General features: G+C 46.0%; 1 protein-coding gene and 1 long non-coding RNA gene across 13 annotated transcripts in view; one reads left to right on the top strand and one right to left on the bottom strand.

Moving 5' to 3' along the window:
* Positions 1-17,139, bottom strand: part of LOC102528608 (anoctamin-6-like) — a 92,444-nt gene extending 75,305 nt beyond the window's left edge. For 7 of the 8 annotated variants that reach the window (XR_012063405.1, XR_012063408.1, XR_012063404.1 and 4 more), the window contains exons 1-3: positions 16,984-17,139; positions 5,450-5,515; positions 1,494-1,608 (exon numbers count right to left, since the gene is read on the bottom strand). Coding sequence is in view for 3 of the 8 variants with exons in the window: in XM_072948307.1 (XP_072804408.1) it covers positions 1,494-1,608; position 5,450 (116 nt within the window). In the remaining 5 variants the exon portion in view is untranslated. Of the gene's footprint in view, positions 1-1,493; positions 1,609-4,263; positions 4,502-5,449; positions 5,516-16,983 lie in introns of those variants that run through there. The other variant, XR_012063403.1, reaches the window with a different exon arrangement.
* Positions 17,140-17,215: 76 nt separating this feature from the next.
* On the top strand, positions 17,216-21,486 carry LOC140700676 (uncharacterized). 5 transcript variants are annotated; one of them, XR_012079166.1, is made up of 6 exons: positions 17,222-17,289; positions 17,601-17,644; positions 17,989-18,194; positions 19,958-20,178; positions 20,796-20,911; positions 21,218-21,486. It is a non-coding gene; the product is annotated as an uncharacterized lncRNA (long non-coding RNA). The 5 variants fall into 5 exon arrangements; XR_012079171.1 differs by having other exon boundaries at positions 17,994-18,194; XR_012079165.1 differs by lacking the exon at positions 17,601-17,644 and having other exon boundaries at positions 17,216-17,289.
* The last annotated feature ends 695 nt before the right edge of the window (positions 21,487-22,181 follow it).

Raw genomic sequence — 22,181 nt, forward strand, 5'->3', positions numbered from 1 at the left:
CTCTGAGTTTACAATTCTGGAGCTGGGTGACTGATACAGGCAGGCTGGCTCTGCTGTTCTCTCTACTTTTGTACATGTTTGAAACTTTCCATAAGATGTGAAACAAAAACATTTCACAGTGTTTTAAAACCCTCATTTTGAAGGTTAAGAGGTTTGCCCAAGTAGGTGGGCACCTGCATGGGGAACTGAGATGAGAAAGAATGGGCACCTGGCCCCAGGCCGACCTGAGGCTACCCTGACCCTCTTCTCCTCACCATCCACAGCCAGCCCATTACTGCATCCTGTCAGCTCCATTCCCCAAACGCATTCCTCCCTGGCTCCCACCATCTCTCATCTGGCCCACTCCAAGAGCCTCCTACCCAGCCTCCCTGCTTCCTGGGTCCCTGCAATTCATTCTCCACATTATCTTTGCAAAATGTGAGTGAGAGAAAATTACTTTAGTGCTTAAACTATCATGGCTGCTTCTCACTGCACTTAGAGTCTCCACTCCTTTCCGTGCTCCTGATGCCCTTCTAAACCTCGCGTCTCATCACTCTACCAGCGCTGGCTCCAGTTATCTCCTCAAACCTGCCGAATGCATTTGTGCCTCGGGGCCAATGGACAAGCTGCGCCTATTCCTGGGGTGAATTTTCCCAGATCCTCAAAGTCCAGCCTCCTTTTCACCATCCACATTCCAGCTCACATGTCATCTACTCAAAGGTAGCTTTCTGGACTCACTTCAACCCATGCCTCCCCATCTCAACACTGTCATTTCCTTCATTTCAATCTGATGTTTTTTCCTTATTTGCCCAGTTATGTTTGTTTGCTCGGTTGTCCTTGGCCTCCCTCCCCCTAGCAGCCTTGCCCAAACAGCATAAGCTCCCGGGTAGCAGCCGGCACTGCTGCTCTGAGAAGACACGTGCTGAGCGTGACATTACAGTCACGTGGTGTAGTGAAACGGTGTCGAACAGCAGATACAGCAAAGCAGTGAGAATTTCTATTTCTTATTTTATAATTTAAGTGAAATCAAACATTTACTCCTGTTTAATGAAGAATTTGGTAGGTGTTTGGTCCCAGTTCCTGGACGGCAACCCCTAAAGCCTTGAAATTTCCCAAGATAGGAGTGTCTTTACTATTCATGGTGCACCCTTGGATGGCTTCTGTTCATGAGATGACTCAGGATGGGGACTGGCCTGCCAGAGACACCAACCATGTGATTAGAGGAGTGGGGCTTTGAGCTATGTGACAAGTGAGTGACCACCAGGAGAGGAAGGGGCTCAGTGGTTAGGGCTAAGGAAAGGTTTGACTTACAGTTAGGGTTTGGGTTAGCCATGTCGGTAGTGACCCAATAAATCATGTCTTTGTAATAAAGCCTCCAGCAAAAACTTGGGGCAACAAAGCTCACAGCTCCTGTGCGCTTCCTGGTTGGTAACACTCTTAGAGGACTGTCACACTCAGATGCCATGAGGGCAACCCTGAGCCCTTCCCACTGGAGTCTCTGCACAACAGCTCACCTGAGGAGATCTAAGGGCTGCTGCTTGTCTGTGCTTCGAGGAGGAGCCCATTCCCTGTACAGAAGGCCCTGTTCGCTGGGGCAGCTGAGGTCCTCTGACGGAGGCTGAAGTTGCACTGGGAAGCAGAAGCAAACAGGTGAGCGTCACTGTCACGTGTTCACATGTTCTGTTGATAAAATGCGGTGCTAACACTTCGTGGTCATTTGTAAATAAGGGGCCCTCTCTTGCCAGAAGGGATGGAGGTACCATATAATTTTTCAAAATTCTCACCCGGGCTAATACTAACCCCTTGAGGGTCATTTGCAAACATGGGTGGAAAGGAACGCTTGGATGTTACAGTCCTGGGACCACCGCGGGTATCTGGTGAGAGCCTTGCAGATGCTTAATGTCCTACAACCGGGCCAGTCTTCCACAGCAAAAAAACTAGGCCACCCAAGTGCCCAAACTGCTGCAGTGGAGGGACACCTGATGGTCCAGCCCCCTCCTTGGACACCCAGAGGAACCTGGACTCTGGCAGGTTAGGGGCAGGGTGAATTCTAAAACCCAGGCTTTTTTGTCCCCACAATTCAGTAGTTATTCGGTGACAGCACATGGATTATAAACAATAAAGAAATCTGACATGATGTTATATATTTAGCTTACTCAAGAAACAAAGCTCAAATCCAGTCATTCTCCATCCCACCTGCCCTACTTTCCTTCCTCCTGTACCAGAACAAGATTATTACCCACCCAGCCTTAACATGGGTCCTGACTCCACTTACCTCCCTCCCAAACACCACATGAGATGATTCCTCAGCCTGGATGTGGGACCAGCAATTACAAGAGGCTTTAGTGGAAAAGAACTGGTTGGGCGCAGATGCCAACTAAACACTGTAGAATCCTGGTGTCCCACATTAGTAATCATGATAGCTGTTTGCAAGTGTCCCCAAAGTTCATTTCAGACTCTCACTGCTAATTTTGCTGGGACATAAATATAAAACAGGTGGACTTCTGGGCTGGATTGCTATGCTGGGTCTCTGATCCAGGAAGCTCAGTGTCTGCTCCCTCACCCAGCTCCCTGTTCTGTTCATGCATGTGCATCAAGCAGCTGTTTAGTGTCCACTTTAATATCTTAAACAGTGCATTTCAGTATTGTCTTCATTCACAAATATGTGTAACACACAGTAGTAACGATCAATCTCAGTCTTTGCTTTCTTTGGTCTTAGAGAGTCAGATAAATGGATAGCAAAGATAACAAAGTCATAGAGCTCTATAATATAGTATTTCCTTTATTTCAATGACAGGATTTATTTAAAGAGTTTAGATATAATATCCTTGCATTTATGGCATCATTAAGGGTCTGAAGCAGTCACATTTTAAAAACTTCATTTCATGAGAGATGTTATCAGCTAGAGAAGTGCTCCTGAATTTGAGGGGTTGCTGTCATCTCAGACGGAGTTCCTAAAAAATGTCAACACTCTGCGGTATTGCCATCATGACAAGAACCCAGACAGATGAAATTTGGAAAGCCCTGTAGCTTTCTAGTCCACAGCCAGAAAATGGTACTTCAGAGGGAAAAAGCCTGAATTACAGAAAATGATAAGTGAAATGGTCTAACATGTGTTTCTCTTACAAAGAACTAATACTTCTTTGGTTGATAATAACATCTGTCAGTAATTATGAAAACAGCTGACAAACACATAGTGCTTACTATTAGCCAGGGCTGTTCTCACATTGACACGGATTCATTAATCCCCACAGCAACTCTATGAGTAAACCTAGTAAGATTTTAAAAGAGAGTGTGTGGTTTATACAGGGTAACTAACCAGCCACTGTTTACTATCGTACGAGGTGGGTACTATTATTATCCTCATTTTATTGATGAGGAACTTGATAAACAGAGAGGCTAAATGACTTTTACAAGGTTGAAAGCAAGAAACCAGCACAGGTGTTCCAGCCCGAGACTACGCTGTTGGCCACTGCTCTTTTTTTTTTTTTTTTTTTTTTTGGTGGCAGGGAGATAATAAGGTAATTCTGGTAGGGGTGGGGATAACACCCACCATAAATTAGGGTTATTAGAGGAGGTGCTGGGGGCTGACCCCAGGACCCCGTGCGTGCTAAGCATGAGCTCCATCACTTGAGCCATACCCTCCCCTCTTGAGTCTATGCTCTTAGCTGCTAATCCGCACTGCCCCACATGGTAACTCTGGGGGAACTACAGTTCATTCATTCACTCACTCATCTAAACTCAGCCTTCCCTGTGCCTGGGATTCCACAGTGAACAAGACAACATGGTTCCTGCCCTAAATGAGCTTGTCGCCTCCTGACATATTATCTTCATTTTACCCAGGAAGAAACAAGGTCAAGAAGATTAGCCCTTTCCTGTTAACACTGGAGGAGACACGAGGTGCTTTATTTCATCTTTGCCATTTGACTTACACCATGGGGAGGGAGAGCTGCCTTGCAGATCCCAGAGCTCACAAGCCTTAATCTTGAATTATTTAACACTGTCCCTTACTTGATACTTGATCTGAGAAAGGATGAAGTAAACCTAAAAAGATTCTAAAAGGGTGTGTGGTTTACACAGGGTAACTAACCAGCCACTGTTTACTATCCTAACAGGAATCTATAGGCATACTTCTTTTCTTTCTCTTTTTTCTTTTTTCTTTTTTTTTTTTTTTTTTGGCAGCTTTAAAAAACCAAATCAAACCAACCAAACCAAATCACTGATAATTCAACAGCAGGTTCTAAATCGCCCCCAAGACGGCAGCTAAACTCGGTTTAGACTTACAATGTGGTTTCTGGTGGCTGGATTGAAGAACGTATCTCTATCCTGAATATAAGTCATTCATGCAGCTCTTCTCAAATGGGGCAGTGAAAAACTCTTGCTCTGGCTTGGTGATACTTTCATCCTCTTGGAGGACTTTCATAAAACAGCTGAAATTATTGAAGGCTGAGCGCCGGGTTTTCAGATTATTGAGCTTCAGAGGCAATTTCATGTGCAGTATCTCAGCATACGTACACAGTACCTCCCACAGGGTGTGTATTTTAACAAATACAAGCTTGTCATCCAAAACCTTTATTGGGAGAATTAAAACACAAACCAGGAAACCAACTATTTTCACATTTTTAGTACATAGATTTTTCTTACGTTGCTGGTAGTTAAAGCAGGTGTGCAAATACACACACATATGACACTGGTAAAAGTGAAGATATAATAAAAAAACAGATTTGCAAACCATCATAAATTTCTGCCTTAAAGATAATTTCTTTGTTTAAATTACTGAAAAAGTAATTAAAATCTTCATAGTTCATTCATAAAATTACCAGTTTTAAATGAAGAAAAGCAAACTTAACTTTTAGTCCGAAGTAGTAACTAAAAATAAAAACACTAGAATATTCATTGCAGTGGTATTGTAATGACAATTTTTTAAATTTCTCAAGCCTAGAAGAGGACTATTTAATATATTAAATATCTGTTCAATATAGTGTTAAACAACAATTAAAAAGGATTTTAAAGAATTGTATTTATTGATATGGAATATACAATAAAAGGGAAAAGCAAAAAATTGTGAAATAATTTTCCTTTTTGGAAGGGAAAAATATATTTGAGCAAAAAAAGTTTAGAAAGATTATAAGATTATTTATGGATAATTAAGGTATAGATGATTTTTAATTCCACTACTCTTACGTTTTATAATTTTTTTGGTAAACTATTATTTATAAAAAAAAACTTTAAAAACGTTCTTGCATAAATACATTAATAGATATATTTATGACTACATTCTTTAGCTATTAAAAAAGATCTAGCTTTGGATCCAAAACATACATTCCACAATGCAGATTCTGACTGACTCCCCTCCCAGCCCACAGGGAAGGCATGGCTGGGGTGAGGGTGACATGTTTCAAATGCCATTCCAGCATTCCAGGTAACATGCAAGCTCCTAGCCAATGGTTGCAAAGGGACTGACACTCACTGATCTTGTTGCTTCCAGCTGCAGACCATCACAGATGAGTTTAGATTCATAGGCTCACGTTTTTCTCTGTCAAAAGAAATCAGAAAATGTTAGGCTTTTAGTTTTACCAAGGGAACAAGAAGGTTTGGGTTTTTAATGCAAAAAAAAAAAAAACACATCAATTTGAACCTGATGAAAAGACATTTGCTCAAAACAGCACAGTAGCAATGAAGGTGCCCTGGCTGGCAGGGACTTGTTGGATCCCTGTGGGTGCTCGATTCCTCACATGGAATTCCCTTGGCACTCCAGAAGGCCCTTGGTTGTCCCCGTAGGTTTGTGGCCATTTGTGGTGCACAAAAGTCTCTGGCATTGCCACAATCCCAAGGCCTTTTTTGGCTTATGAAAAGTTTTGCACTCAAATGGAGTTTTTTTGAGTCCCACTCACTGATGTCATTTACCAGAGTTATAGTCCAGATCTGACATTCTAGGCTTTTAAAATCATGCAGACATTCTAATAGTTCAGGTTTGGATGTGTATTCACCCCCACAGGCCTGGATCAAATTCGATAAAACCACCCAGACAAGTTTGGCAAAATGCAAAGAAATTTTTCTCTCTGCAAGACTTAAATGTCTGTGAAGCTATAAAAACTTCGACATCTACAAAAATAGGGAAGCAACTCATCAATAACATATCTATCCATATTACACGGCCATTTAAAAAAATACTGTATTTACTGCTATTAAATTCTATCTGGCTTCTGCTAAGTTGTGTCCTAAACTGTAAGGGAAGTATATGAAGGTAGAGATTTTGACCTTTTAAGAGAAAAAGGAACCCTCCTACATGGTTGGTGGGAATGTAAATTGGTGCAGCCACTATGGAGGACAGAATGGAGGTTCCTTAAAACACTAAAAATAGACCTAATGTGTGATCCAGCAATCTCATTCATGGGCATATGTTTGGAGAAAAATATAATTCAGAAAGACACATGCACCCCAATGTTTGCAGCAGCACTATTTACAATAGCCAAGACACAGAAACAACCTGAATGTTCACTGACAGATGACTGGATAAAGAAAGTGTGGTATATTATATATGTTATATATATACACACACAAACACACATATATATGTATATATGTGTATATCTATGCACACACACATATATACACATGCACACACACACAGTGGAATACTTCTCAGCCATAAAAAATAAAATAATGCCATTTGCAACAACATGGATGGACCTACAGGGTATTATGCTAAGTGAAATAACTCAGAGAAAGAAAAACAAATATTCTATGTATTACCTTATATGTATATCTAAAAAATAAAACAAATTAATGACTATAACAAAACAGAAATAGACTCACAGGTACACAGAACAGACTGGTAGTTACAAATGGGGAGAAGGAGGAGAGGGGAGGCAGGATGGGGGTAGGGGATTGAGAGGTACAAACTACTACGTATAAAATGGACAGGTTACAGGGATGTATCATATAGCAGAGAAATATAGCCATTATTTTATGGTGACTTTAAATGGAACATAATCTATAAAATGTTGAGTCTCTGTGTTGTACACCTGAAACTAATATGATGTAAATCAACTACTCAATTACAAAAATTTTAAGTTTTCTTTCCATATTCTTTGCAATAAGGTAGAAGCCAGCACCGTCCAATAGAAACATACAGCAAGTCATAATTTTCCAGTAATCCCATTTAGAAAAAGAAACAAGTGAAATTAATTCCAGTAATAATTATATTTATCCCAAAATATCAAATATACTATCATTTCAAAAATGTGATAACACTTTTAAAACTTATTAATAAATATTTTACATTCTTTTTGTTGCACTAAGTCTTGAAAATTCATTACGTATTTTCCACTTATAGAACATCTCAATTCACAATAGCCACATGTGGCTGGTGGCTATGATACTAGACAGAGCAGATTACACCATTCACACTTCTGATAAATTACCTGCTCACTTACTTATTTAAAAAACTTGCAGAAAAGGCTTTAGATATTATCTATATCAAACAAAGCAACCTTGACAGGTGGGGAATATCTTCATTATAAAGTGAAAAATAAAGGGAAGAGAGCCATGGTTACATGTGTGTTAATGTAACACTACCTTCTTAATTCATTCAGGACTTTACAATCTTTCTTCATGTGCCAAGGATTCACTGTCACTGCACAATGTTTTTCACTATTATCATCTTTGGAACTGAGAGGCTTCTGATGACCCTGCTTTGTGCATTTGTACATAAAAGAAAGTAACAAAACAGAGAAAAAGACCTTATTAAAGATAATTTAGGGGGGAGGGTATAGCTCAAGTGAAAGAGCATATTCTTAGCATGCACAAGGGCCTGGGTTCAATCCCCAGTACTTCTTCTAAAAATAAAATAAATCAATAAAAACCTAATTACCACCCCCCTGCAAAGAATTAATTAAAAGTTAAAAAAAGGTAATTTAGTACTGGCTTATCAGGCTACAAGAGCTACAATGAATGCCCTTCCCCCACATTCATTTAGAGGAAGTCTCGCAGTCTATCCCAACATAAAGGCTAAAATATAACTCATAACAATTTCTGATGGTCAGCATGACTTTAACAAAAAAGTAATTACCTCCCTGGTGTCAAAGCTCTGTCAGAGATGGGCACAGAAAATCTATGAAAAATGGTTTTGCAACTACCTTCAAAAGAAATGCTGAGAAATGATCTTCTCTGTTGGAAACTAACCTGCTTTTACATTCTGCAGTAGGCAGACGTATTTACAAACCAGGCAGGAACTGGATCATATTTCACACATACTTTAGAAACTTAAAAACTGATTTGAATTTTGCTCTCTACCTGCAAGGCTATTTTTCAGGTAATAACATAAGCTGGCCACTACACTAAATTTTGTTTCCCTGTTTGCTTAATCCTCACAACAACTCAGTAAAATACTATTATTACCCCCAGATAACAGATAAAGAGCTTGAGGCAGAAAATAATTTGGGTAACTGGGTAAATGGTGGAGCTGGGTAAGACTGCAGCCAGCCTGACACTCAAGTCCATTCTTCTCACCGATGTCTGATACTGCTACCTACATTCAGCAATGACCGTTGATTTCATATTTAAGTATGTAATTTCTAAAAGTGCAAAGCTATACTAGTACTGCTGTGTAAATTATTCTTTTGAGATGTGGGACCCAAAAAACAAATAAATAAATAAAATCAGGGTGCCACTGAGGGGATGGCTAACTGCATATGGACGGACACAAGGGGACTTTTTGAGGAGACAATGCACAACACTAAAAAATTTTCTAAAATCACTGACTTGTACAATTATAATGGGTGAATTTTATGGCCTGTAAATTATACCTTAATACAGTTATTAAATTAAGAAACTGGGATACCAAATTAAGCCTAAAAAAATACTTATATATACATATATATGTCACACATAGAACAACAGGCAAATATCATTATTTACTGCACCATTCCCCTTCATGCAGCTTCCTTTCCTCACCCATTCCTGAAAGGATGGTTCATTTTTCAAATAGTCTTTTAATTTATTCAGCAAATAATTTTTGACTGCCTACTATGTACCCAGGACTAGTCTAGACACTTGGAATAGATCAAAAAAACAAAACAAAAGTCCTGTCCTCATGGAGCTTGGACTCGGGGGTGGAGATGACAATTCACACAACAGAGCAGCAGAGGAGGTGGCATGTTAGGAAAGAGGAACCATGGGAAAAAGGAAAAAGGACAGGGTAAGGAGAGTTGAGATTATGGGGTGAGGGTGATGTTGTATTAAATATCAGAGCAGGCCAAACTGAGGACTGAGGTTAGAACTTTTACTAGGAGGTGAGAAGGCCCAGGCAGATGAAATAACCATCACCAAGGCCAGCATGTACCTTGTGTGTTCCAGGATGGGGGTAGGGCTGGGGCTGCGGGTAAGGGGCAGTGCAGATCCTGTAGGGCCTTGGAGGACATTGTAAGGACTGTGGCTTTTACCCGGAGTGAAATGGGGAGGCACTGCAGAAGGATGACACAATCTAACTTAGGTTTTCAAAGGCTGACTTGACTTCCAAGTGAGAATAGTCGATACGAGTCAGAGATGAAAGGAGGGAAGCCACTGAAAAGGGCTGTGCGGGAGGAGAAGACAGTGGCTCAGGGCAGGGAAGCAGCAGTGGAGGCAAGAGCCATGGTGAGAAGTGGCTGGGTTCTGGATATGTTTTAAAGGCAGTGTTAAACCAGATCTGTTGACAGAATGCATGTGGTATGTCAGTGAAAGTCAGAATAACTCCCAAGCTTTTTTACCTGAGCAGCTGGAAGGATTGAGTTTCCATTAATTGAATGGGGGAGGCTGCAGAAAAACCAGTTTGGGGGGTAGGAGGGCCAAGAGCTCAGTTTTTACACATGTTGTTCGTTTTAAGATATCAGAGTTCCAAGTGAAGATGTCCAATCAACAGATTGTAAGAGTCCAGAGTTGGAGGAAAAAAGTCTAGTGGGAGACAGAAATGTGGGAATCATGGGTCACACGGGCGGTACAGGAAGCCATGAAACCCAGGTACTCAAACATTAAGACAACCTGGCATTAACCATAGATGTTAGCCTTGCTTGTGTCCCCAGGCCCAGAATCAACACTAATTGAGAGACACCTGACCCCTTGAGGGCCTGCCTACTAGGTGTGAATATCAGTCCTGTTTCCCGACCACTCGAGTTTTTAAAGGGAACTTACAAATGAAGTCGTACAAGACACTGCCTCCAGTGGGTGGGTCCACAGCTGGAGTGGGAGAATGGGATGGTGCACGCTACTCCTTGCGGCCGTGTGTGTGTGTGTGTATGTACGTGCAAGCACGTGTGCGCGCGCAGGGGAATGAGTTACACCTGCCTTAACAAAAAGAGCTGGTCGAGGGAACAGGGGAAACACCGTGTACTGTAAGACATATCCCCATAATGCCATTTCCCACCATCCTTTCATCAGGAACACAGTTGGAAAGAGGGGGATTATGTAGATACGTGCGACGTACACAAACTTTCTGACTATGTAACACTGAATATCTACATGTGTAGCAAGTTTATGATATTTATATCTGCTTCAAGTTTAATAACAAGTTCACAACAAAGAGAAAATAAAACATTGAGGACTGGTAGGAGTATCATAGAAGGCCTTTCAATGCTCCGAATGGAAGCAAAAGCAGCTTCACCCCACAAACAATGCCATTAAGAGTCAAGAATGTTTATATTTGCTTAAGAAATTGAGAGTTACAACTTCCTGCTTTAAAGAATTGACTTCAAGACAGATACCATACAACAAGCAATGTCTATACTGGTGCTTTCTTAAAGCTATTTTTAGTTTCTGTTTTTCTGATGTACTCCAGAAACTCTGCAAAGAAAACCTTCCATTCAAAGGCTTAAAGGAATAAAGAAGAAATAACACTGCATTCTTTTAAGTGTTCTCTGTACTGAGAGTCACTTGCAAATGTAGCACCCTGTCAATGGTCTACATTTTTAACAATAAAGTCCTTTGCGCAATTTTTCAATTGCTATGTGACTTTGTGTCAGTCTCTCACTAAGAAGCAGAATGGAGTACCAGAAAATGACACATCAGGTCTAAAACTACAGATGTGGAAGATGAACGTCCACCAGGAAACAGCTAAGTGGGAGGGTAAGGTTTACCTTTTAAGTTACCGTAAGTGCAGTTACACCTGCTCCCTGCTTCCCCTGTGAAGTGAAGAGCTAGTCTTTTCCAGAAAAGCTCTCATTCTGAGAACTGTCTTCTTTAAAATATTTGGAGATTCTTTTCTAAGGTTCACTTTTAAGTATTTCCCCAACTCTACATCCCATAACCAGTATTAAAATTATCCAATAGCCTATTGTTACAGAGCATACTCTACAAGAGTTGAGGCTTCCCAGGGTTTGGATCCCAGAACTCTGCTACCAGATAATCCTAAAGCCTTGCTTCCATAACTGACTCTTCTGCCAATTCCCAGCTGCGGGCAAATTCGGCTTCTCAGACCAGGTAACATTCTAACTCTGCCTACGAACACCCCACTGCCAGTAACGAACTCTCAGACAGGAAGCAAAGAAAGCCCCTAGTGAGGGTTGCCTCCTTCAAACAGTCAAGATGCCAAGCAAAGATTAAACCTACTGCAAAACTTCTGAGGACATCTCAGAAATAACATAGTTTCTTTAGATGCCTACTATTTGCTCTGGAATAGTGATTTCCAATGGAGGGAACAAAGGACCACATGACCCAAGCCATTTTTTAAAACTGCACACAACCGTCCCTCTTCACGTGAGGATTCAGGCAAGCCCGTCTTACAGGTCTAGGTGTAACAGAATGACAGCACCTCTAGGAGTAGGGTGAAAGGCAGCGAGGTAGACTTTTAGTGAAAGGGGGTGATGTAATAGGCCCATCGCCCACTTACCTCCCACCACAGGACAATCATCTCAGATCGAGAGCAAACACTTTAGGAAACAGAGGTTGCTTATGTTTTTATGGTTTTCTGGTGGAAATAATGCCCTGAGTCATGTGAAGTTGCGACTGCAAAATTGAACAGGGGACCAGACATTTTCACATTCAGGACACAAATAGCCCCCAGGTGGCCACCATCTCTGCTCTCCCCTTTGCCTGTGCACCCCAAAAGCTGCAGGACTCCCCTGCTTGCAATGGCACCCACCACTTCTCACAAATTCCTGCCAAGTTCACATCACCATTTGTACTGCTCTGAAGTCTCTCCATTACTTTATATCCCTTCTACTTTCTCTGTTGTCTTCCTAGCTGCACTTGCATTCAGAAGCTGGTTACCACACTAACATTGCCTCTGTAATCAGTCCAGGATATAGGAAGTAGAGATTCAAGTGTAACCAGTCCCAGAACACTTGTCATGCCACTCTAGTTTCCCAACAAAATACTCTGGCTTCCCTCATCTCACCCAAAGAACCACTGCATTACTTAGAGGTTGTGGAAGTGGAGGGCTTTCTCTACTGGGAAACACTGTGTCTTGTGGTAGAGTTGTGATTTCAGTTTCTGCAACTAGTTACAGGCAAAAAAAGACATGTTCTGCAAATTTTCTTCAAGTGTTCAGAATTTAAACTCTTACTAGGTACAGAGCTGGTGGACTAACAGTAATCTACAAACATATGGTCATATTACCAAATAATGTTCATGTCTGCCTTACAGACATGTAAGAACTGAATTACACCTGCAGCCTGTAGGCCTTTAGAATTGGATGTGAAGCATCCTGTGAGATTAAAAAACCTCCTATCCAGTCACAGAACACCTTACAGACAACATCACATTAATGTCACTGAATAATTAGTATAGTCCATGTGTGGCTAAAAGTTACATCTCCAATTTCTCAGAGCTGGAAAGCAGATGTCTAGAAAAGCTGGAAAAGCCCAATTACCAAAATGGCTCATCAGTTAAAGCAGACTCCTGCACCTCCCAGAGCAGAGGGCGGAGGGGGCATTGCCCACCACCCTGTCCTCCCCCAGGACGTGGCATGTGGGGAAGCAGGCAGGAGGGGGTGGCTAGGGCTTGGAGCTGGAGAGGTGATGAAAGCAGGAGTGGAACTGCTCTGATCCTAGAACAACAGAGCCGTAAAAAGCTCGGCTTCAGTTCAACCCGCTCCCTATCCCACTTTCCCTCCTATCTACGTGACAAACAGCACAGTCAGGCACTTTCTGTCCCTGATGGTGACTACTAGCAGGAAAGGGACCAGGGTAAAAGCATGTCCTATAAAAGATCAGTCTGATTTTAAAGACTATGTTATAAACAATGAACAGCACTGTCACAGTGGGACACTTGTGAGGCGCTCAAGTAGGGAGGAGGAGGTTGAGGACCCATTTCCAGCACTTCCATGTCTTTTATCACTCCTATTTCTGACCTTTCCTTGCCACTTTTTGTAGCACTGCCATCACTGGCAGGTAAGGGGGCAGCAATACGACTTGGCCATTTGGCTGATGGGGCTACATTTCCCAGCACTGGAATGAAAAGGCACTGGAAGAGGATCAGCTGGAAGATGTGAACCGCGGTCCTGGCCTGTGCCAAACACTGACCAGGTGACCCTGGGTTAGGCTCTTAGTCTCTCTGGGCTTCCGGCTGTTTACTTATAAAAGAAGGTTTTGTCGTTCCACAAATATACCCAATATGAAATGTAATGTGAATGTCAAACATAATGACATCTCACCTGCTTGCCTCAGGGAACTGTACAAGCACTGAACTCTATGTGTATGTAAACACAGAGCTAAGAAAACTGTTGTGGTAAAGCACTAAACTGAACATGGAGATAAAGTTTTATGGATTTTCTTGGCTTTCTTTTTTAATTGCAACACTGAATTAATAGTTATTAGCTGTACTCCACACCACCACCCCTGCGAATAAATAAAGTAGGTAAGCACTGCCTGGATGCCTGCTATTGCCTGATGCTAAACAGGGTGAGGGGTATAAAGGAGGCTGAACAAGGGAGTCTTCTCCAGTTACGAGCTAAGTGAGGAGACACATTGGAAACCACCCAGGAATGGTACCAAGTCATTACTCAAAGCCAAGATAACAGGCTACCGATCATAAACAGTGCAGGAATACAAAGAGCTAGAAGTATTTGGAGTAAATAGGGAAGGCTCTATGAAGGGGATGGGGCTCCAACTAGTTCTCAGGGCAATTCCAAGCTGTTTTAACTGATGGCTGGATAGGAAAAGGCTGGTGACTCCTGGTTTTTAATAAGGCACACATTACCCTATGGGGCTAAGTCACATAATGTTTGGAACACATAAGGTAAGGCCAAAATGATGGAGGGTCGAGACTACCTGGGTGAGATCTGGTTGTGGTAAGTCTTTGACTTGACTCTAGATGTTGGAGGGTCAAAACTGTAGGTGGACTGAAGGTGGGGAAAGATATCCAAGAGTTCAAAAGAAGGAAAAATGTGGAGAGTGGTGAGAGAAAGATAAATCAAGGACCATTCCAAGCCTTTGGGTATTCAGGACCAGAAGAATGATGATCCCACTGAATAAGAGGAGATGCTGCAAGTGGAAGTCAGTTCAAGAAAAAGATTATAAAACCAGCTTTAGACAAGTTGAATCTGACATATGAGCTAAGAGTAGGTGTTCCTCTAAGACGCTCAAAATTCAAAACTGAAGCACAGATCTAGAGTACGGGCTTAAGATGCAGATGGACAAGACACGATAAATCTCCCAAAAGAAAACATAGGCAAAGCATTCTCTGACATAAATCTTAGCAAATTTCTCCTAGGGCAGTCTACCCAGGCAATGGAAATAAGAGAAAAAAATAAACAAATGGGATGTAATTAAACACATAAGCTTCTGCACAGCAAAGGAAACCGTAAGTAAAACAAAACAACCACCTACGAATGGGAGAAAATATTTGCAAATGATACGACTGACAGAGGCTTAATTTCCAGAATACATAAAGAGCTCATACAACTTAATAACCAAAAAAACAAACAACTCAATCCAAAAATTGGCAGAAGTCCTAAACGAGCATTTCTCCAAAGAAGACATACAAATGGCCAATAGGCTCATGAAAAAATTCTCAATATCACTAATTACCAGAGAAATGCAAATCAAAACTATAACCACTAATTACCAGAGAAATGCAAATCAAAACTATAATGAGGTATGTAATGAGGTATGAGCTCACATCAGTCAGAACGGCCATAACTCAGAAGTTCATAGAGAGGCTGTGGAGAAAAGGGAACCCTCTTACACTGCTGGTGGGAATGTAGTTTGGTGCAGTCATCATGGAAAACATGGAAATCCCTCAAAAAACTAAAAATAGACTTATCCTATGACCCAGCAATCCCACTTCTGGGTATATAACTGGAGGGAACGCCAATGCGAAAAGATACCTGCACCCCAGTATTCATAGCACCACTGTATACGATAGCCAAGACATGGAGGCAACCTAAATGTAGCAACAGATGACTGGATAAAGAAGTTGTGGCATATTTATACAATGGAATACTACTCTACCATGAAAAGGACAAATAACACCATTTGCTGCAAGATGGATGGACCTAGAGATCGTCATTCTAAGTGAAGGGAGCCAGAAACAGAAAAATACCAAATGATATCACTCGTATGTGCAACCAAGAAAAGAAAAGAAAAAAAGACACTGAATTAATCTACAAAACAGAAACTGACTTACAGACTTAGTAAACAATCTTAAGGTTATCAGGCAAAGGGGGTGGGAAGGGATAAATTTAGGAGTTTGAGATTTACAAATGTTAGCCACTATATATAAAAAGAGATTTTAAATAAAGTTTCTTCTGTATAGCACAGAAACCTATGTTCATTATCCAGCAATAACCTATAATGAAAAAACCGATACAGCCACCAACTGAGGAAGCAAGAGAAGAAAGGAGAGTTAGTTATGCTGGGCTAGAGCCCACTTCTAAAATCCTTGTCAGCCACTGAGGCTGCCCCGAGTACACTGAGCCCTCCTCCCTGAGACAAGCTGACATGACATGCGTCCTGCAAACCTGGGGCAACAGAGGCCGTCCCCAGGTCTGGCCCTGGGGGAGATGGGAGCAAGTCCACCTGCTCCCCCTGGGGCAGCACCCCTCCCCGCAGACACCGCCCCCTGACCACACCGTGCCTGTCTCCCAGGAACCCACTGATTTGGAAACAAGTGATCCGCAAAACTGGGGCAGCGGTGGGGAGAGGGGCGCTGCCCCTGGCAAGCTGGTCGATTTGCCCCCATCTTCCCTGCGGCCTGTCCTGGGCTTGGCCTCTGCTGCCCCAAGCATTTCCCCAGGTCAGCCTGCTCTGGGGAGGAAGGTGCGGTGTTGTCGGAGGCAGTCGCGAGTTATGGGGGCTGCCCAGATGAGCCTGTGGATTTGCTTCAAACTCCCCAGCGGCATGGCCTGGGCTTGGCCTCTGCTGCCCCAGGCTCGTGGAACTCAGGTAACAGGTCAGCCTGCTCCTGGAAGGCGGGTGCTGTGCTGTCAGGGGGCGGGGGCGGCGGCGGCTGCGATGGCGGGATTGGGACTGCCCTGGGCGAGAGCGGGGATTTGCTACCATTTCCCATTGTTGCTGCAGCCATCCCAGCACACTGATCGCACCGCGCCCACCTCCCAGGAGCAGGCTGACCGCGAGACGTGCACCCTGAGAACATGGGGAAGCAGAGATCGACCCAGTCCATGCTGCGGAGGAATAGGGAACAAATCCAGGGGCTCGCACGGGGCAACTCCCATTCCATTGGAGGCCCTGCGACAGCACGGCACCCACCTCCCAGGATCAGGCCATGGTCTGAGAGCCAGTCGGAGATGCCCCAGGGCCGTGTGGCGCCCTCCCACCTCCGGGGGCTTTACCCGTTCTCCTAAACCCGAGTGTAAGCGGCGACAAAGACGCAGAGTTCAAGGACTCTAATGTTGGGGTCGGTGCACCACGAACCACGGCAGCGGCCAGGACCTGCCTCAGGGCCCAAACAGGGACGCGCGGCCTGGACCTCACCTACGCACCCCTCCCTGTGCGCCCCCAAAAATGCACAGCCCAGACCTCACCCGCCGGCTCCCCGACCCACGCGCCCCCACCAGCGCCTCCTTACCTGCTAGTGGCGGCAGCGGATCAGAGGGCAAGTGGCAGCCCAGACCCCAGGCCGTGTTCCTCTTCCAGGAGCTGGTCCAGGAGCAACCGGCTCCCGCCAGCTTCCACGCATTCTGGGCGGGTTCCGGCGTCCGCGCTTCTGTGCGTCTGCGCGCGCTCGCCTTCCCCCTCCCGCCCTCTGCGCGCGCTCGCCTTCCCCCTCCCGCCCTCTGCGCGCGCTCGCCTTCCCCCTCCCGCCCGCAGCGCCAACTGCCAGTTGGGGGCTCCTGCTGTACCGGACCTGGCCACTGGGGCCGGGAGGAGCCAGGTGGGGCCCCTCCTGCCCGCCCCGCTGGGTCTCCATCCCCAATGCCCCTATCCCGCCACCGACTGGGTCCTGGCGCTGAACTAGAACCAGGACCGCCCTGGGCCAGGCCATATCCCCAGCCCCACTCCCCCTGCTCACCTCCCCCTCACCGTTACTACCCTCCCACCACCGGCCAGGCTCAGTCTCCCACCAGACCTTGAAGACAGGGCTCCTTCTCCTCACATCAAGTTCCCTGCCCCGACACTCCATCCTGCTAGGTCCTAACCTATGGCCCCTACTCCCCCAACCTTACCACTCATGCCTCACCGCAGGACCCCCAACATCCTGAGATTGTCCTCCCTCACCTCTCGGCCAGGTCAGTTCCACTCTGAGCAGCCCCTCACCCCTCAACCTGTCCCCCCTCACCACAGGATCCCCTTAACTCCGAGTGCACCCCTACCCTGAGCTCACCCCCTCACCCCGTGGTTGGGGCAGGGAAATCCGGGCTCCAGTCATGATGATGACTGCCACCAGCGGGGGATCCGGCTTAGTGTGCACCTGCATAACTAGTGTCTGAGGCTACAGGGTGAGGCAGGCTAGGTTGGAGGTTCCAATTCCCGCCCTGGCGCCCTGACCCCCGCGCCCTGTGTCTCAACTGAGCTGGAGGGCCAGGGTGATCCTGGACTGCCCATCACTGTACTGTGGGTTCATTTGCACCAGGCCAGATGGAAGAGGAACTCAAGCTTTGAAAGTGTCCACGTTAGGAAGCCAAGGCTGGAGAGCAAAGCAGCAGCTGCACTGGCCAGGCAACCTTGGACCCCGCCGCAATGCTGGTCCCTTGCATCAGGGGAGACTGATCGTTGACTGGCCAATGAGACGTCCCCTGCCGTGGCATAGTTTATAGGCAATTGATGGGACTCTGACAGGTAATTTTAATCCAGTAATTGTTAACTTTCTTTGCAGGAGATTAGGTCCACAGTCATGGTGAACGTGGCAGGGCTCCTGCCTGAACCCCAGCCTGGGACAGTGGAGGACCTGCCCAGGAAACACCTTCTTAGCTCTCACCAAAAGGCACTGTAATAGAAAAGAACAAGTCTGTCTCCATATTATATCTGTTCCTTTTCCTTTAACCCTGTGCCCTGTTTTCTAGGCTTAGTCTTGCTAGCTCTGCACCTTTTGTAAAACAATGTTGCCTTTAGCCTGAAATGTACAAGAGAGACTATACTCAAGTCTCTGCCCTTTAAGGATGTGAACACCTTCGCACTCATAGAAAGATAACAAGTTGCAGAACAGAAAATAACATTTCTTTTGTTGGAGGTTTTACAGGGACACCATGCTCTGACCCACGTGGACAGCTGCAAAGGATTCCAAGAACGAAGAAATCCTACATCATGAAGTTTGCAATAACCAACCACAGCCCCTCCCCTTTTTAGTAGAAAAGGAGCCTGAAGACTGACTTGGGGAAGACGGTTTCTCCAGGGCTTTTGTCTGCCATTATCTTGGTCTGCAGCTGTCCATGTGGGTCAGGTCATAGTGCAGGACACATCAAAGGACCACAGGTGCATCCCTTCCCCAGTGGTGCTGATCCTTAGAGCTGACCCCACCAAAGTGCTTCCACAACTTTCAAAGATGTCTTTCTCTTCAGTAACATGAATTCAAAATAATCAATATGTCATCAAGGCATTTTCAGATGTGACCTTCCCTGGGCCCTAACAATACACACACATAAATACATACATATACACATAAATATATACACACATACAACCAGGAAAGAGACAGGCAGACAGAAACACAAAGATGCAGAGGGAGAGAGAGAAACAGAGAGAGGTAAGACAGAGAGAGGGGCACTGAGACAGAGAGAGAGACAATGAACATTGGAGCTGGGAATGAGTGGAAGTCATGCACATTTTCATAACTCAGTCTATATGTCAGAACCCGGTCCCAATGTCCATCCACCCTGCAGAGGAGAGTGTGGGGATCACACAAGGACATGTGAACAGAAGGCAATAAAACTGGGAGCCATTGTGGGGCAGCCCATCACAGAGTCCAAGATGGGACACCGGGCCTGAATCTGAACAAGACAGAATGACTTAGGAGGTTCTATGCCAAAGCAGACAATGACAGAATTGTATTTAATTTCAACCCACAAACACGGAGCTGGGAAGCAGGCAGCAAGGAGGATGACCTTCCCCAGAGCTCAGGGCGGACACCGGCCTGTGTGGGGTGTGCTCTCTGCTCCGCCAGCGCTCTGTGGGGTCCTTCCCTTGCTGGGTCTCTGCACGAGCTTCCTGTGATGCCAGCCCATGGGGGTGACAGGTGCAAGAGGTGTTTATGGGTCTAGACACATGATGGCTTCCCTCAGAAGCAGGGACCAGAATGATCCCCACTGCACCAGTGGGGCATTGGGGAGACCCTGAGAGGCACGTGGCTTGTCCAGGGTTACAGCACTGCTGAGGACTGGAGCTGAGACTGAACCCAGCTATGTCCTCAGAGCTGCAGCCCTGGCTGCATCCAGGCCTCTCCAGGGCTGGTGGGGAGGGGGCTGAGTTGGTGTCACTGTGTGTGGACATGTCATGGGGTGGGAAGTGAGCCATCGGCAGCCTAGACAGGCCCTTGGGGAGCTTTGTGTAATGAGGAAGCTTGGGGAAGGGGACCCCAGGAAGTAACCTCACTTCCTTGTCAATAGAGCCCAACAGAACTTGGAACCGAAGTCACCAGGCACCAACTCTGTGGAGGAGCCCCTACTCAGCTTACTTAGTTGGAGACAGAGGCGTGTTCTGCTGCATCCCAACATCCCAAAGCCACGGCCCCCAGAAAGCCCGCAGTGAGGGGATGGGCCAGTGGTGCTGGCGCTGAATCAGGTCTCACCTCAGGCGCCTCTGGCCTTTTGGCCACAGGGGCCCAAAGGTAACACAGGGAGGCCCAGGGCAGGCCCACCCAGGCTGGGCCACCGCTCACATCCCACCTGGGTAGCCCCACGGCCCCTTCCTGGCCGGTGGAGGTGGGGAAGACATTCTGGGGACAGTGGGTCCTGCCTCAAGCAACAGCAGGCTGAGGAAGGGTCAAAGGCCTGGGGGGGCCGGTCAAGTTCACAACCCAGGTCACAGCTGGCTGTCTGGGATGTGGAGAGCCGGGGCAGGGCCCTGCTGCCCGAGGTGGAGTCCATGCCCTCTCAGTGTGTCTCTTGCCTCCCGGGTGACTGTCTGAGCTGACCAACGTGTCAGCCTGATCTGGCAGCAGAGGGTCTAGTGGGCAGAAGCAGGAGTGTTCCTGGCCGGACAGGGCTCTGAGACCTCCGGGCCGGGCCAGCTGCTGGTCACTGTCATTGCAGAGCCAGACACCACAGGAGATGGTGGACAAGGACACCCACGCCATCTCCCCGACTGAGGGGCTGGTGTGCCACAATTCTGAGGGCCAGTGCAGGCTCTGGGTGACTGGGGATATGGAGAGGTCCCCACAAACAAGGCCCAGAAATGATCGGGGCAGGCCCCCTGCCCAGACACCTGACACAGGCCTCTCCCCAGGGCTCTGCCTGTTGCTGACAGGCAGCTCAGCACCCCTGGCTCAGACCAGGAGCACCGTGCCCACTTCATTGTAAGTCAGGTGGAGGACCAGAAGCCCACTGAGGCAGAGCCCGAAGGTGAGAAGGGCGGGGCTGGTGCATGTGCGTAGGTGAGGGAGGGCCGAGGGCTGGGCCACATAGGGAGGCGTCCCCAGAGGCTGCTGCTGGGACCAGAGCAAAGACTGGCCTCAGACCACCTGTCTGGAAGAATTCAGTCACAGAAAACACCCAGTCGGCACTTGCTGGGTGGGAGCTGTCTGGAAAGCTCTGGGAAGGTTTCTGTCCTTGAAGAGGCACATGGAAAGGGAGGCACGTGGGTAAATTTTTCCTCTCTCACAGCATGAGCACTTCCACTAGACTGAAAGCTCTCTCCACCTCCAACAGTTACAGGTCCAGAGCAGGCGGGGGCAGGGGAAGATGCCAGAGACCAAAAACAGGACCATCAGGATCCAACAGGAAATCCCGAGCTCCCTCCTGCTGCTCCTGAAGATCCTGCAGCTCCTGCAGTTCCTGCTGCTGGTGAAGCTCCTGCACCTGCACCTGGACCGCTGGGCGACGGAGAACCAGTCCAGGCATCACCACCCCCTGGGCCTGAGCCCCCTCTGCGCCCACCCACACCTTCTTCTCCAAAATACCACCATCGGTCCCCTCCCCCACCCGAACTTGACTTCCCTTCCCCTGAAGATGTTTCTGTTTGGTTTTTCTTTACTTTCCTTTCTATGTTTCACATCGTTTATGGCATCTTTTATTTTGCTGCTTTAAGTTTTCTTTAATAAAATATAGAATTCTTCCCCTTTTAAACTCTGCAATTCAGGAACGTTAAGTGTATTCCTAAAGCTGTGCGACCATCACTACCATCTAGTTTCACACTATTTCTTTCTTCAAAGTAAAACCCTGGATTCAGAGTGCGCACTCCCCTCCCTCCCCCAGCCACTGTGAGTCCTCTTCCTCTCTGGGGGTCTGTAACTCTCCTGGGTGTTCCCTGTCAATGAAACCATATGAAAGGTGGCTTTGTGTGCCTGCCCACATGTTTTAAGCTGGGGCTGGTGATTTTCTTTCGTTTTCACTTGAAGTAGCATTTTTATTATTTGAAAGGGAAATCCAGGGGAATTAAAGATGTGATGTACAAAATGAAGCCCTTTGAGTCTCTGTGCATCTTCTCGGGGTAGACACTGCTGTTCCCCCTGTGACACCACAGCCAGAGGACAGAAGGGAGATGCTTAGCTCTTCCTGTGGCAAAAACAAAACCAAACAAATCAAAAAAAAAAAAAAAAGCCAAAGAACACAAAAACAGCTGGAAAGACAAACCACAACCTGGAAAAAGCGTTTCCCATGACCCAAGGTTGGA

Source organism: Vicugna pacos, chromosome 2, assembly GCF_048564905.1.
Source record: "Vicugna pacos chromosome 2, VicPac4, whole genome shotgun sequence".
Taxonomy (NCBI): Eukaryota; Metazoa; Chordata; class Mammalia; order Artiodactyla; family Camelidae; genus Vicugna; species Vicugna pacos.